Source organism: Oenanthe melanoleuca, chromosome 2 (genome assembly GCF_029582105.1).
Source record: "Oenanthe melanoleuca isolate GR-GAL-2019-014 chromosome 2, OMel1.0, whole genome shotgun sequence".
Classification (NCBI taxonomy): domain Eukaryota; kingdom Metazoa; phylum Chordata; class Aves; order Passeriformes; family Muscicapidae; genus Oenanthe; species Oenanthe melanoleuca.
The window spans coordinates 777,851-791,889 of record NC_079335.1 but is presented as its reverse complement, the minus strand read 5'-3'; the positions used below and the strand labels follow the sequence as shown (position 1 = coordinate 791,889).

The 14,039-nt window shown below is 62.9% G+C and overlaps 3 protein-coding genes across 3 annotated transcripts in view; 2 read left to right on the top strand and 1 right to left on the bottom strand.

The window, feature by feature from the left end:
- Positions 1-10: 10 nt before the first annotated feature.
- Positions 11-1,252, bottom strand: LOC130249865 (serine/arginine repetitive matrix protein 2-like; the record flags this gene model as incomplete). Its single annotated transcript, XM_056485004.1, has 2 exons — positions 1,024-1,252; positions 11-975 (listed from the first exon to the last, which is right to left on the bottom strand). Coding segments are annotated over exons 1-2 (1,194 nt in total), but the record flags the coding sequence as incomplete, so codon positions are not given.
- EXOSC4 (exosome component 4) lies at positions 892-6,009 on the top strand. Its single transcript, XM_056485847.1, has 3 exons — positions 892-1,421; positions 2,761-2,979; positions 4,965-6,009. Exons 1-3 carry the CDS (start codon positions 1,251-1,253, stop codon positions 5,334-5,336), a joined length of 762 nt encoding a protein of 253 aa, XP_056341822.1. The 5' UTR covers positions 892-1,250; the 3' UTR covers positions 5,337-6,009.
- A 1,998-nt stretch (positions 6,010-8,007) lies between these two features.
- GPAA1 (glycosylphosphatidylinositol anchor attachment 1) overlaps positions 8,008-14,039 on the top strand; it is a 30,131-nt gene continuing 24,099 nt past the window's right edge. The window contains exons 1-4 of the mRNA XM_056485853.1: positions 8,008-8,081; positions 9,638-9,811; positions 11,401-11,512; positions 12,856-13,006. Coding sequence (XP_056341828.1) covers positions 8,008-8,081; positions 9,638-9,811; positions 11,401-11,512; positions 12,856-13,006 — 511 coding nt within the window. The remainder of the gene's footprint in view (positions 8,082-9,637; positions 9,812-11,400; positions 11,513-12,855; positions 13,007-14,039) is intronic.

Below are 14,039 nucleotides of genomic sequence, written 5' to 3'. Positions count from 1 at the left end.
AGAGGGAACGGGACAGGGAACGGGAACGGGAACGGAGGGAACGGGAGCGGCACCGGGAGCGGGACAGGGAACGGGAGCGGGACCGGGACAGAGAGCGGTAACGGGAGCGGGACCGGGAGCGAACGGCGGGCACGGACCGGGAGCGGGAACGGGACCGAGAGCGGAGGGACCGCGACCGAGACGGGGAGCGGGACCGGGAACGGCACCGGGAGCGAACCGCGGGCACGGACCGGGAACGGGAACGGAACCGGGAACGGGAGCGGAGGGACCGGCACCGAACCGTGGGCACGGACCGGGAACCGGAGCGGCACCGAGAATAGGAGCGGAGGGACCGGGAACGGGACCAGGAGCGGGACCGGGAGCGGGAGCTGGAACGGAGGGACCGGGAGCGACGCGCGGGCACGGACCGGGAACGGACGGACCGGGAATGGGACCGAGAGCGGGAGCGGGAACGGAGGGACCGGGAGCGAACCGCGGGCGCGGGCAGGGAACGGCACCGAAGGGACCGGGAACGGGACCGGGAGGGAACCGCGGGCGCGGACAGGGAACGGCACCGGAGGGACCGGGAGCGGCTCCGGGTGCCCGGCACGGCCTGGCACAAGGTCGGGACAGCGGTCAGCGGTGTCCGGTCAGCGCTGGCACCGCCCGGAACGGCCCGGACACGGCTCGGTGCTGCCCGGGAAGGGTCGGTGCAGTTCGGGAAAGTTCGGTGCCGCTCGGAAAGGCTCGGTGCTGTTTGAGGGAAGGTTCGGTGCTGTCCCGAAGAGGGTCGGTGCTGCTCGGGGAAGGTTCGGCCGTGCCCGAGGCGGGGCCTGGGCGGCGCTCCCGTCCCGCTCGGTCCCGCTCGGTTCCGTTCGGTTCCGCTCGGTTCCGTTCGGTGCCGCCGCCGCCAACCGGCCGAGGGGGCGGGGCTTTGTTTGGGGGCGTGGCCTCTGCGCGAGGGGCGTGGCCTTGACGGCGCGGACCCTGCCGTGGCTTATTTGGGGGCGTGGCCTGACGTGTGATTACATCAAGGGGCGGTGCCTCCCCTTGGCGGGCTGCTCGCGCGGTGCACGCCGGGAGCTGTAGTCCGGCCCCTCACAGTGCGCATGGTCAGCAATGCCCGCGCGCGGTGCACGCCGGGAGCTGTAGTCCGGCCCCTCACGGAGCCCAAGGGCGCGCGCGGTGCACGCCGGGAGTTGTAGTCCGGCCCCTCACGCGGCGCCGGGAGCGGGATCAGCCCCGGGAGCAGAACCGGCAGCGGTACCGGCATGGCGGGGCTGGAGCTGGTGTCGGACGCGGGGTTCCGGGCCGATGGGCGCCGGCCGGAGGAGCTGCGCAAGGTGCGGGCCCGGCTCGGGGTGCTGGCGCGGGCCGACGGCTCGGCCTACCTGGAGCAGGGCAACACCAAAGTGCTGGCGGCGGTGTACGGGCCGCACGAGGTGAGCGGGGCCTGGGCCGGGAGACCCCCGCGTGGGGCTTGTGATCCTTCCCCCGGGGCTGTGACCCCCCCTCATGGTCTGTGACCCGCCCCCCATGGGGCCTGTGATCCTTCCCCCCTCCTCCCGGTATTTTTGGGGTCCGAGGCCCCCCCACTCTGAGCCCCCCCCCCCCATTCCCCAATTTCTGGCCCCCACATCCTGAAGACCGCCCCCCCCCCCCATTTCCCTGTCCTCCCCCAAATTCGGGGGTCCCAAACCTCCCCCTCACCCCCAGATTTGGGGGTCCCACACCCCCCCTCACCCCCTGACACCCCCCCACCCCTCAGGTTCGGGGTTCCCCCCTCACCCCCATTCCCATTTCTGCCCCCTAGGTTCGGGGGTCCCCCCCCCCCCATTTCTCCATTTCCCCCTAAATTTGGGGGTCACACCCCTCCTTTCACCCGCTCCCCATTACCCTGCCCCCCCAAATTCGGGGGTCCCATTTCCCCTTCTCCCCCAATTTCGGGGGTCCCACCCCCCCCTTCCCCTGTCCCCCCCCAGTATCGGGGTTCCCCCCTCACCCCCGTTCCCATCCCTGCCCCAGGTGCGGGGATCCTGCTCTCCCAGTTTGGGGTCCCCCCTCACCCCCATTCCTGTTCCCGCCCCGAGTTTCGGGGGTCCCACCCCCCAGTTTTGGGGTCCCCCCTCACCCCAATTCCCCCCCAGGTGCGGGTGTCCCACTCCCCAGTTTCAGGGTTCCCCCCCCTCACCCCCGTTCCCGCCCCCAGTTTCGGGGGTCCCCCCTCACCCCCATTCCCGTTCCCCCAGTTTGGGGTCCCCCCTCACCCCCATTCCCTCTCCCCAGTTTGGGGGTCCCCCCTCACCCCCGTTCCCCCCCAGTTTCGGGGGTCCCGTTCCCCCAGTATCGGGGCCCCCCCTCACCCCAATTCCCCCCAAGGTGCGGGGGTCCCGCTCCCCAGTTTGGGGGTCCCCCCTCACCCCCAATTCCCGCCCCCCCAGTTTCGGGGCTCCCACTCCCCCAGTTTGGGGTTCCCCCCTCACCCCCGTTCCCGTTCCCCCCCAGTTTCGGGGGTCCCGCTCCCCAGTTTGGGGGTCCGCCCCCATTCCCGTTCCCGCTCCCCAGTTTGGGGTCCCCCCTCACCCCGTTTCCCCCCAGGTGCGAGGGTCCCGCTCCCCAGTTTGGGGGGTCCCGCTCCCCAGTTTGGGGTCCCCCCTCACCCCCGTTCCCGTTCCCGCTCCCCAGTTTGGGGTCCCCCCTCACCCCCATTCCCGTTCCCCCCCAGTTTGGGGGGTCCCACCCCCCATTTCGGGGTACCCCCCTCACCCCGTTTCCCCCCAGGTGCGGGGGTCCCGCTCCCGCGCCCCCCCGGACCGGGCCCTGCTCAGCTGCCGCTGCAGCTCCGCGCCCTTCGCGGGGGGAGGGGAGCGGCGGCGCCGCCCGGCGCAGGGCGGGGGGGACCGGAGATCGGCGGAGAGAGCGCTGCTGCTGCGGGGCGTGCTGGAGGGCGCCGTGCTGGGGCAGCTGTACCCGAGATCGCAGATCGACGTGCACGTACAGGTGGGTCTGGGGGGGTCCTGGTGGGTCTGGGGGTGTCCTGGGGGGTCCTGGTGGGTCTGGGGGTGCTGGAGGGGGCTATGCTGGGACACCTGTACCCGAGATCGCAGATCGACGTGCACGTGCAGGTGGGCCTGGGGTGTCCTGGGGGTGTCCTGGTGGGTCTGGGGGTGTCCTGGTGGGTCTGGGGGTGCTGGAGGGGCCGTGCTGGGGCAGCTGTACCCGAGATCGCAGATCGATGTGCACGTGCAGGTGGGTCTGGGGGTGTCCTGGTGGGTCTGGGGGTGTCCTGGGGGGTCCTGGTGGGTCTGGGGGTGCTGGGGGGGCCGTGTTGGGGCAGCTGTACCCGCGGTCACAGATCGACGTGCACGTACAGGTGGGTCTGGGGGTGTCCTGGGGGGTCCTGGTGGGTCTGGGGGTGTTTACAGGTGGGTCTGGGGGTGTTGGAGGGCGCCGTGCTGGGGCAGCTGTACCCGCGGTCACAGATTGATGTGCACGTACAGGTGGGAATTGGGTTTGTCCTGGGGGGCTTGGGGTGTCCTGAGAGGATATTTTGGACATTTTTGGGGTGCAGTGAGTGTTTTTGGGCCCCCAGGTTCTCCAGGCGGACGGGGGCGAGCTGGCGGCTGTGGGATTTCGGGGCTGTTTTAGGGGCTATTTTGGGATATTTTGGGATATTTTGGGGCTGTTTCAGGGCATATTTTGGGTCTGTTTTTGGATATTTGGATATTTTTGGGGTGCAATAAGTGCTTTTGGTCTCCCAGGTTCTCCAGGCGGACGGGGGCGAGCTGGTGGCTGTGGGATTTCAGGGCTGTTTTAGGAGATATTTTGGGGCTGTTTCAGGGGATATTTTGGGTCTGTTTTCAGATATTTTGGATATTTTTGGGGTGCCCTGACCATTTTTTGGCCCCCCAGGTCCTCCAGGCGGACGGGGGCGAGCTGGGGGCTGTGGGATTTTGGGGCTATTTTGGGATATTTTGGGTCTGTTTTTGGATATTTTGGACATTTTTGGGGTTCACTGACCGTTTTTGTGCCCCCAGGTGCTGCAGGCGGACGGGGGCGAGCTGGCGGCTGTGGGATTTCAGGGCTATTTTGGGGCTATTTTGGGATATTTTGGGTCTATTTTTGGATATTTTGGACATTTTTGGGGTGCCCTGACCGTTTTTGTGCCCCCAGGTTCTCCCGGCGGACGGGGGCGAGCTGGCGGCTGTGGGATTTCAGGGCTATTTTAGGAGATATTTCGGGTCTGTTTTTGGATATTTGGATATTTTTGGGGTGCCCTGACCATTTTTGGGGTGCAGTGAGTGTTTTTGGCCCCCCAGGTCCTCCAGGCGGACGGGGGCGAGCTGGCGGCTGTGGGATTTCAGGGCTATCTTGGGGCTATTTTGGGATATTTTGGGTCTGTTTTTGGATATTTTGGTATTTTTGGGGTGCCCTGACCATTTTTGTGCCCCCAGGTTCTCCAGGCGGACGGGGGTGAGCTGGCGGCTGTGGGATTTCAGGGCTGTTTTAGGGACTATTTCAGGGGATATTTTGGGATATTTTGGGTCTGTTTTTGGATATTTGGATATTTTTGGGGTTCACTGACTGTTTTTGTGCCCCCAGGTGCTGCAGGCGGACGGGGGCGAGCTGGGGGCTGTGGGATTTTGGGGCTATTTTGGGATATTTTGGGTCTGATTTTGGATATTTTTGGGGTGCCCTGACCATTTTTGTGCCTCCAGGTGCTGCAGGCGGACGGGGGCGAGCTGGCGGCTGTGGGATTTCGGGGCTATTTTGGGGCTATTTTGGGATATTTTGGGTCTGTTTTTGGGCATTTTTGGGGTGCAGTGAGTGTTTTTGGGCCCCCAGGTGCTGCAGGCGGACGGGGGCGAGCTGGCGGCTGTGGGATTTCAGGGCTGTTTTAGGGGATATTTTAAGGGATATTTTGGGATATTTTGGGTCTGTTTTTGGACATTTTTGGGGTTCACTGACCGTTTTTGGGCCCCCAGGTCCTCCAGGCGGACGGGGGCGAGCTGGCGGCCAGCGTGAGCGCGGCGGGGCTGGCGCTGCTGGACGCGGGCGTGGCGCTGCGCGGCGCCGTGGTGGCCGGAGCGGCCGGGCTGGCCGAGCCGCCGGCCGGGCCCCCGCTGGCCCTGAGCGACCTGAGCGCGGCCGAGGAGGCGGCCGGCGGCCCCCGGCTGGTGGTGGCCGCGGTGGGCGGCGCCGGCCAGCTGGCCCTGTGCCAGCTGAGCGCCCGGCTGCACCAGGAGCGGCTGCGGCCCGTGCTGGACGCCGCCACGGCCGCCTGCCGCCGGCTGCAGGCCGTGCTGGACGGCGTGGTGAGGGCCCGGCTGCGCCAGGACGCCGCCATGGAGCAGTGAGTGACCAGCGGAGTGACCGCTGCGGTGATCACTGCAAGGACACGGCCGTGGAGGAGTGACTGACCACAGGGACTGACCAGTGACTACCCCAGGACACAGCCGTGGAGGAGTGACCGCTGCAGTGACCACCCCAGGACACGGCCATGGAGGAGTGACTGACCACAGGGACTGACCAGTGACTACCCCAGGATGCCGCCATGGAGGAGTGACCGGCACAGGGAGTGACCACTGCAGTGACCACTGCAAGGACACAGCCATGGAGCAGTGACTGACCACTGGGACACCAAGGGGACATTGCCATGGAGCAGTGACCACTGCAGTGGCACCAGCATGGCACAGTGACCACAGTGACCACTGCAATGGCACAGTGACCACAGTGACCACCCCAGGACACGGCCATGGCACAGTGACCAGCATGGGGACACTGCCATGTCCCTGTGGTCAGTAGGGACACCACCATGGCCAAGTGCCCAAGGAGATGCTGTGGTGACCAGCTGACCCCTGGGATGTCCAGTATGACCAGTGCAGTGTCCAGCTGACCCCTGGGATGTCCAGTGCAGTGACCAGCTGACCCCTGGGGTGACCAGTGCAGTGTCCAGCTGACCCCTGGGGACCCCGTGGGTTTTGGGGGTCACCATGGCAATAAACTGGGGTGTGTCACTGTGTTCTGTCACCTGAGTGTCACCTGTGAGTGCCACCCCCAGTGTCCCCCCAAAATCCCCATTTCCCCCCCCTTTACTTTTCAATCCCCTATTCTTCATTGACCACGCCCACAGCCCATTGGCCACGCCCACCCTACCTGAATTGAACTCATCCTCATTGCCCAAAATCCCCATTTTTTCTCCCTTCCCCCCTATTTTAGCCCACTTTACTCCAAAATCCCTCATTGTCCCTTGGCCACGCCCCTCCCGTGGCCACGCCTCTTCTCATGCCGCGCCCTGGTGGGGGCGGGGCAATCGCTGTCTCAGCGCTCGGCTCCTGGTCCTTGGCCACGCCCACATCACGTTGCCACACCCACATCCCATTGAGCACCCTCTCTGCTCATTGGCCACGCCCACAGCCGATTGAGCAGGTTCGTTGCTCATTAGCCACGCCCACAACCCATTGGGCACACTCACTGCTCATTAGCCACGCCCACCGCCTGTTGGCCACGCCCACATTCCATTGGGAACATTCGTTGCTCATTAGCCACGCCCACAGCACATTATGGCCACGCCCACAAACCATCGAGCATGCTCACTGTACATTGGCCACGCCCACATTCCATTGGGCACGCGCGCTCTCATTAGCCACGCCCACAGTCCATTTAATTTTGGGGTTTGCCCGTTGGCCACGCCCACAGCTCATTGAGCATGCGTACTGTCCATCGGCCAAGCCCATATCCCATGTGCGCATGCTCACAGCTCACTTGGCCACGCCCACAGCTCATTGCGCACGCTCACTGCTCTTTGGCCACGCCCACAGCCCATTGAGCACGCTCACTGCACATTGGCCACGCCCTCATGCCTTTGGCCACGCCCACAGCCCATTGCGCACGCTCACTGCTCTTTGGCCACGCCCACAGCCAATTGAGCACGCTCACAGCTCATTGGCCACGCCCTCATGCCTTTGGCCACGCCCACAGCCCATTGAGCACGCGCGTCTCCCATTAGCCACGCCCACAAACCGTTGGCCCCGCCCCCGCTCGCTCCCCCGCCCTCCCGCAGGTTTTGTGGGATTTTTGGGCATTTTTAGGGATTTTTTTTTTTTTATTTTGGGGGCGATTGGGGGTCCCGCAGGGCGCAGGGGGTGTGGGGACATGGGGACAGCGCGCCGGGTCCGTGTGGGGCTGCGGGGAGCGGGGGGAGCGCGGGGGGGGGAAGGGAAGGGAGCGGGGCCTGAGGGGAATGGGGGTGTCCGTGAGGGGAATGAGGGGTTTGGGGTGTCCGTGAGGGGGAATGGGGGTGTCCGTGAGGGGAATGAGGGATTTGGGGTGTCCGTGAGGGGAATGAGTGGGTTTGGGGTGTCCGTGAGGGGAATGGGGGATTTGGGGTGTCCGTGAGGGGATCTGTGGGATTCGGGGTGTCCGTGAAGGGAACTGAGGGGGATTTGGGGAGTCCATAAGGGGGATTTCAGGGGGATTCGGGGTGTCCATGAGGGATTTGGGGGGGCTCTGTGGGGTTTGGGGTGTCCATGAGGGGGATGACGGGGATCTGAGGGGATTTGGGGTTTCCCTTGGGGAATTTGGGGGGAATTTGGGGTGTCTGTGAGGGAGATGAGGAGGATTTGGAGGGGTTTGGGGTGTCCATGAGGGGAATGGGGGATTTGGGGTTTCCCTGAGGGGATTTGGGGTGATTTTGGGGGATTTGGGGTGTCCATGGGATGGACAGGGGGCTCTGTGAGGTTTGGGGTATCCATGAGATGAGCAGGGGGCTCTGGGGGGCTCTTTGTGGGTTTAGGGGGGTTTGGGGTGTCCTTGGGGGGTTTGAAGGGGTTTGGGGTGTCCTTGGGGGTCTCTGCGGGTTTTGGGGGTCTCTGTGGGTTTTGGGGGTCTCTGTGGGTTTTGGGGTGTCTGTGGGATTTGCGGTGCCCATGGCGGGTGTGAGGATTTTGGGGTGCCCCCCCAGTTTCTGGGGGGTCCCAGCAGTGTCCCCCTGCCCTCAGGACCCCCCGTGTGCCCCCCCAGCCCCCCATGGGGCTGCTCTCGGACCCCCAGTGCCGGCGGGCGCTGGGCCGGCTGCTGCTGCAGCTCAGCACCCCCCTCTGGTGAGATTTGGGGTTCAGGGGGGGCTCAGCACCCCCTCTGGTGAGATTTGGGGTTCAGGGGGGTTCAGGGGGGCTCAGCACCCCCCTCTGGTGAGACTTGGGGTTCGGGGGGGTCTGGGGGGGCTCAGCACCCCCTCTGGTGAGATTTGGGGTTCAGGGGGGTCTGGGGGGGCTCAGCACCCCCCTCTGGTGAGATTTGGGGTTCAGGGGGGCTCAGCACCCCCTCTGGTGAGATTTCGGCTGCTAATACTGATTTTGGGGTGCCAATGCCAATTTTGGGGTCCCAAGCGTGATTTTGAGGTGCTTATGCTGATTTTGGGGTGTCTGTCAAGGCTGGTTTTGGGGTGCCAGTGCATATTTTGGGGTGTCGGGGATGATTTTGGGGTGCCAAGTGTGATTTTGAGGTGCTAATACCGATTTTGGGGTGCCAATGCCCATTCTGGGTGTGTCAGGGACAATTTTGGGGTGTCAGTGCCAATTTTTAGGTGCTGGTACTGATTTTGGGGTGTCAGGGATGACTTTGGGGTGTCAGTGCCAATTTTGGGGCGCCAATACCAATTTTGGGTTATCAATATCTATTTTTGGGGTGTCAATAATAATTTTGGGGTGCCCCCTGCAGCGTCCTCACCTGTCAGGTCTCACCTGGCTGCTGCTGCCCCTCCCCCATTATCACCTGCGACTCAGGGCTGGGTTTGGGTTATCAATACCAGTTTTAGGGTATCAATATCTGTTTTTGGGGTGTCGCTGACGGTTTTGGGGTGCCCCCCGCAGCGTTCTGTGTTACCTGTCGGGGCTCACCTGGCTGCTGCTGCCCCTCCCCCATTGTCACCCGTGGCTCAGGGCTGGCTTTGGGTTATCAATACCAGTTTTAGGATATCGATACCAATTTTGGGGTATCACTGATGGTTTTGGGGTGCTGATAGCGGTTTCGGGGTGCCCCCCGCAGCGTGCTGTGCTACCTGTCGGGGCTCACCTGGCTGCCAGCGCTGCCCCTCCCCCATTGTCACCCGTGGCTCAGGGCTGGGTTTGGGGTCTCGCTGATAATTTTGGGTTATCGATACCGATTTTGGGGTGTCGCTGACGGTTTCGGGGTGCCCCCCGCAGCGTTCTCTGTTACCTGTCGGGGCTCACCTGGCTGCTGGCGCTGCCCTTCCCCCTCACTCACCTGTATTTCAGGGCTGGGTTTGGGTTATTAATACCAATTTTGGGGTGTCACTGATGGTTTTGGGGTGTCGCTGACGGTTTCGGGGTGCCCCCCGCAGCGTGCTCTGTTACCTGTCGGGGCTCACCTGGCTGCTGGCGCTGCCCCTCCCCCATTGGTGCCTGTGTTTCAGGGCTGGGTTTGGGGTATCGATATCTATTTTTGGGGTATCAATGCCGATTTCGGGGTGCCCCCCGCAGCGTGCTGTGTTACCTGTCGGGGCTCACCTGGCTGCTGCTGCCCCTCCCCCATTGTCACCCGTGGCTCAGGGCTGGGTTTGGGGTCTCGCTGATAATTTTGGGTTATCGATACCAATTTTGGGGTGTCACTGACGGTTTCGGGGTGCCCCCCGCAGCGTGCTGTGTTACCTGTCGGGGCTCACCTGGCTGCTGGCGCTGCCGCTGCTGGCGCCCCGCGCTCACCTGTCCGAGAACGCCATGGGCTCCACCATGGTGGGGGAGGGGTCGGAGCTCGGGCCCCGCGCGCTGGCGCTGGCGCGGGAGTTCGGGGAGCAGCGCCGGAAGGAGGGGTGAGACCCCGAAATTTGGGGGGGATGGGGAGGGGGAGAGCCCGAACTGGGGGAGGGGGGAGAGCCCCGAATTGGGGGAGGGGGGAGAGCCCCAATTTGGGGGGGTTTGGGGGGAGGGGGAGACCCCGAACTGGGGGGACTGGGGGGCTGGGGGAGGGGTGAGAGCCGAATTAGGGGGGCTGGGGGAGGGGGGAGACCCCGAATTGGGGGGGTTTGGGGGGCTGGGGGGTGAGACCCCGAATTTGGCGGGATTGGGGATGGGGAGGGGTGAGACCCCGAATTTGGGGGGGATTGGGGAGGGGTGAGAGCCAAATTTGTGGGGAGGGGGGAGAGCCCCGAATTGGGGGGGACTGGGGGGAGAGCCCCGAATTGGGGGGGACTGGGGGGCTGGGGGAGAGGGGAGACCCCGAATTGGGGGGGATGGGTGGGGGGAGACTCCCGAATTGGGGGAGGGGGGAGACCCCGAATTTGGGGGGGCTGGGGGAGGGGTGAGACCCCGAATTGGGGGGGTTTGGGGGGCTGGGAAAGGGGTGACACCCCCGAATTCGGGGGAATTGGGGGAGGGGGGAGACCCCGAATTTGGGGACTGGGGGAGGGGGAGAGCCCGAATTTGGGGAGGGGGGAGGGCCCGAATTGGGGGGCTGGGGGAGGGGGGAGGGGTGAGACCCCTTATATGGGGGGGGTTTTGGGTGGAGTGAGACCCCGAATTTGGGGGGATTGGGGAGGGGGGAGGGGTGAGACCCCGAAATTTGGGGAGGGGGGAGGTGTGAGACTCCTGGGATTTGGGGGTTTGGAGGGTGCCCCAATCCCATCCCATAATTTTTAGGGGATTCCCTGTGGGGTGTGGGGTTCAGGCAGATTTTGGGGTTCCCAATCCCAATCCATCCCATAATTTCAGGGAGTTCCCTGTGTTTTTGGGGTGCCCCAAATCCAAATCCATCCCGTAATTTAGGGGTTCCCCATGGGGTTTGGGGTTCCCATTCCCGATCCAGATTCCACCCCATGTTTTAGGTCTCTCCCGGTCCCCTGGCTCACCTGCTCCATGTTCCAGCTCAGGGTTTGGGGTTCCCCAATTCCATCCCGTGTTTTTGGGGATCCCGAATCCATCCCATGATTTAGGGCTCCCCCTGTCCTGTGGTTCGCTCACACTGTGTTTTTGGGGTTCCCTGGCCGTTTTTGGGGTCCCCAGTCCCGGTCCGGATCCACCCCATGTTTTAGGTCTCTCCCGGTCTCGTGGCTCACCTGCTCCATGTTCCAGCTCAGGGTTTTGGGGTTCAGTTCAGGGTTTGGGGTTCCCAATCCAGAATCCACTCCATGTTTTAGGTCCCTCCCCGTATCCTGGCTCACCCGCTCCATGTTCCAGCTCAGGGTTTGGGATATCCCGATCCCAATCCCGAATCCATCCCATGTTTTAGGGCTCTCCCTGTGCAGTTTGGGGCTCAGTTCTGGTTTTGAGGTTCCCAATCCCGATCCCAATCCCGATCCACCCCGTGTTTTAGGTCTCTCCCGGTCTCGTGGCTCACCCGCTCCATGTTCCAGCTCGGGTTTTGGGGTTCCCAATCCCGATCCCGATCCACCCCGTGTTTTAGGTCTCTCCCGGTCTCGTGGCTCACCCGCTCCATGTTCCAGCTGGGGCTCGAGGTCCATTCCCAGCGCTTCGCTCGGACCCTGCCCTTCCCCGACGAGACTCACGAGCGCTACGTACTGGGGGGACTGGGAGGGACTGGGAGGGACTGGGAGGGACTGGGATGGGATAGTGGGATACTGGGATTGGATAATGGGATACTGGGAGAGACTGGGATGGGATAATGGGGGGACTGGGGGGACTGGGAGGACTGTGAGGGACTGGGATGGGGTAATGGGGGACTGGGATTGGATAACGGGATACTGGGAGAGGCTGGGATGGGATAATGGGGGACTGGGAGGTACTGGGATGGGACTGAGATGGGGTAATGGGATAATGGGAGGGACTGGGATGGGATAGTGGGATACTGGGAAAGACTGGGATAATGAGATACTGGGATTGGATAATGGGATTCTGGGAGAGATTGGGATGGGGCTGGGAGGGACTGGGATGGGATAATGGGGGACTGGGAGGGACTGGGATGAGGCTGGGAGGGACTGGGATGGGATAATGGGATACTGGGATTGATTGGGATGGGATAATGGGATACTGGGATGGGATAATGGGGGACTGGGATTGGATAATGGGATACTGGGATGGGATAATGGGATACTGGGATAATGGGATTCTGGGAGAGATTGGGATGGGGCTGGGAGGGACTGGGATTGGATAATGGGATACTGGGAGGGACTGGGATTGGATAATGGGATACTGGGAGGGACTGGGGGGACTGGGGAGTGGGAACTGGGGAGATCTGAGATCCCCGTGCAGTTTTTGGGATCCTTGGATGGGTTTTTGGGATCCCCGTGCAGTTTCTGGGGTGCAGTTTTTGGGGTTCCCTGGGTGCAGTTTTTGGGGTGCTGACCCCGTTCCTGTCCTCTCCAGCTGGTCCGTGGCACCAACGTGTTCGGGGTGCTGTGGGGATATTTTGGGGTGCAGTTTTTGGGGTGCTCTGTTGTGTTTTTGGGGTGCAGTTTTTGGGCTGCTGACCCAGTTTTCCCCCCCAGCTGGTCCGGGGCACCAACGTTTTCGGGGTGCTGTGGATGTTTTTGGGGTTCCCTGGATGGATATTTTGGGGTGCTGACCCTGTTCCTGTGCCCCCAGCTGGTCCATGGCACCAACGTTTTCGGGGTGCAGTTTTTGGGGTCCCTGTTCAGTTTTTGGGGTGCAGTTTTTGGGGTCCCTGTTGAGTTTTTGGGGTGCAGTTTTTGGGGTCCCTGTTGAGTTTTTGGGGTCCCTGTTGAGTTTTTGGGGTGGTGTTCCCCCTGTCCCAGCTGGTCTGGGGCACCAACGTGTTCGGGGTGCTGTGGATGGTTTTGGGGTGCAGTTTTTGGGGTGCAGTTTTCAGGGTGCTGTGGATGTTTTTGGGGTTCCCTGGATGGATATTTTGGGGTGCTGACCCCGTTCCCCCCTGTCCCAGCTGGTCCGGGGCACCAACGTGTTCGGGGTGCTGCGCGCCCCCCGCGCCCCCAGCACGGAGTCGCTGCTGCTGCTGGTGCCGTGCGACGGGAACAGCGAGAGCAACAACCAGGCGGTGGGACTGCTGCTGGCGCTGGCGGGCTACTGCCGAGGTGAGATACTGGGATTAACTGGGGATACTGGTGTTACTGGGGCTGCTGCTGGCGCTGGCGGGCTACTGCCGAGGTGAGATACTGGGATTAACTGGGGATACTGGTGTTACTGGGACTGCTGCTGGCGCTGGCGGGCTACTGCCGAGGTGGGTACTGGGATTAACTGGGGATACTGGTGTTACTGGGACTGCTGCTGGCGCTGGCGGGATACTGCCGAGGTGGGTACTGGGATTAACTGGGGATACTGGTGTTACTGGTGTTACTGGTGTTACTGGTGTTACTGGTGTTACTGGGGCTGCTGCTGGCGCTGGCAGGGTACTGCCGAGGTGGGTACTGGGATTAACTGGGGATACTGGTGTTACTGGTGTTACTGGTGTTACTGGGGCTGCTGCTGGCGCTGGCGGGCTACTGCCGAGGTGAGGTGGGCTACTGGGGGATACTGGGGATACTGGGGATACTGGTGTTACTGGTAGGGGTTACTGGTGTTACTGGTGTTACTGGGGCTGCTGCTGGCGCTGGCGGGCTACTGCCGGGGTGGGTACTGGGGATACTGGTGTTACTGGTGTTACTGGGGCTGCTGTTGGCGCTGGCGGGCTACTGCCGAGGTGGGTACTGGTGTTACTGGTGTTACTGGTGTTACTGGTGTTAACTGGTGTTACTGGTGTTACTGGTGTTAACTGGGGCTGCTGCTGGCGCTGGCGGGCTACTGCCGAGGTGAGCTAGTGACATACTGGTGTTACTGGTGTTACTGGTGTTACTGGTGTTACTGGGGCTGCTGCTGGCGCTGGCGGGCTACTGCCGAGGTGAGCTAGTGACATACTGGTGTTACTGGTGTTACTGGTGTTACTGGTGTTACTGGGGCTGCTGCTGGCGCTGGCGGGCTACTGCCGGGGTGGGTACTGGTGTTACTGGTGTTACTGGTGTTACTGGTGTTACTGGGGCTGCTGCTGGCGCTGGCGGGCTACTGCCGAGGTGACTAGTGACATAGGTGTTACTGGGTACTGGTGTTACTGGGTTACTGGGCTGCTGCGGG

Excerpts from the sequence above, each read along its gene's own strand:
- EXOSC4 (XM_056485847.1), top strand. The coding sequence starts at position 1,251 with ATGGCGGGGCTGGAGCTGGTGTCGGACGCGGGGTTCCGGGCCGATGGG. Across the intron at positions 1,422-2,760 it reads CGGTGTACGGGCCGCACGAG|GTGCGGGGGTCCCGCTCCCG; the intron begins GTGAGCGGGGCC and ends GTTTCCCCCCAG. Across the intron at positions 2,980-4,964 it reads AGATCGACGTGCACGTACAG|GTCCTCCAGGCGGACGGGGG; the intron begins GTGGGTCTGGGG and ends TTGGGCCCCCAG.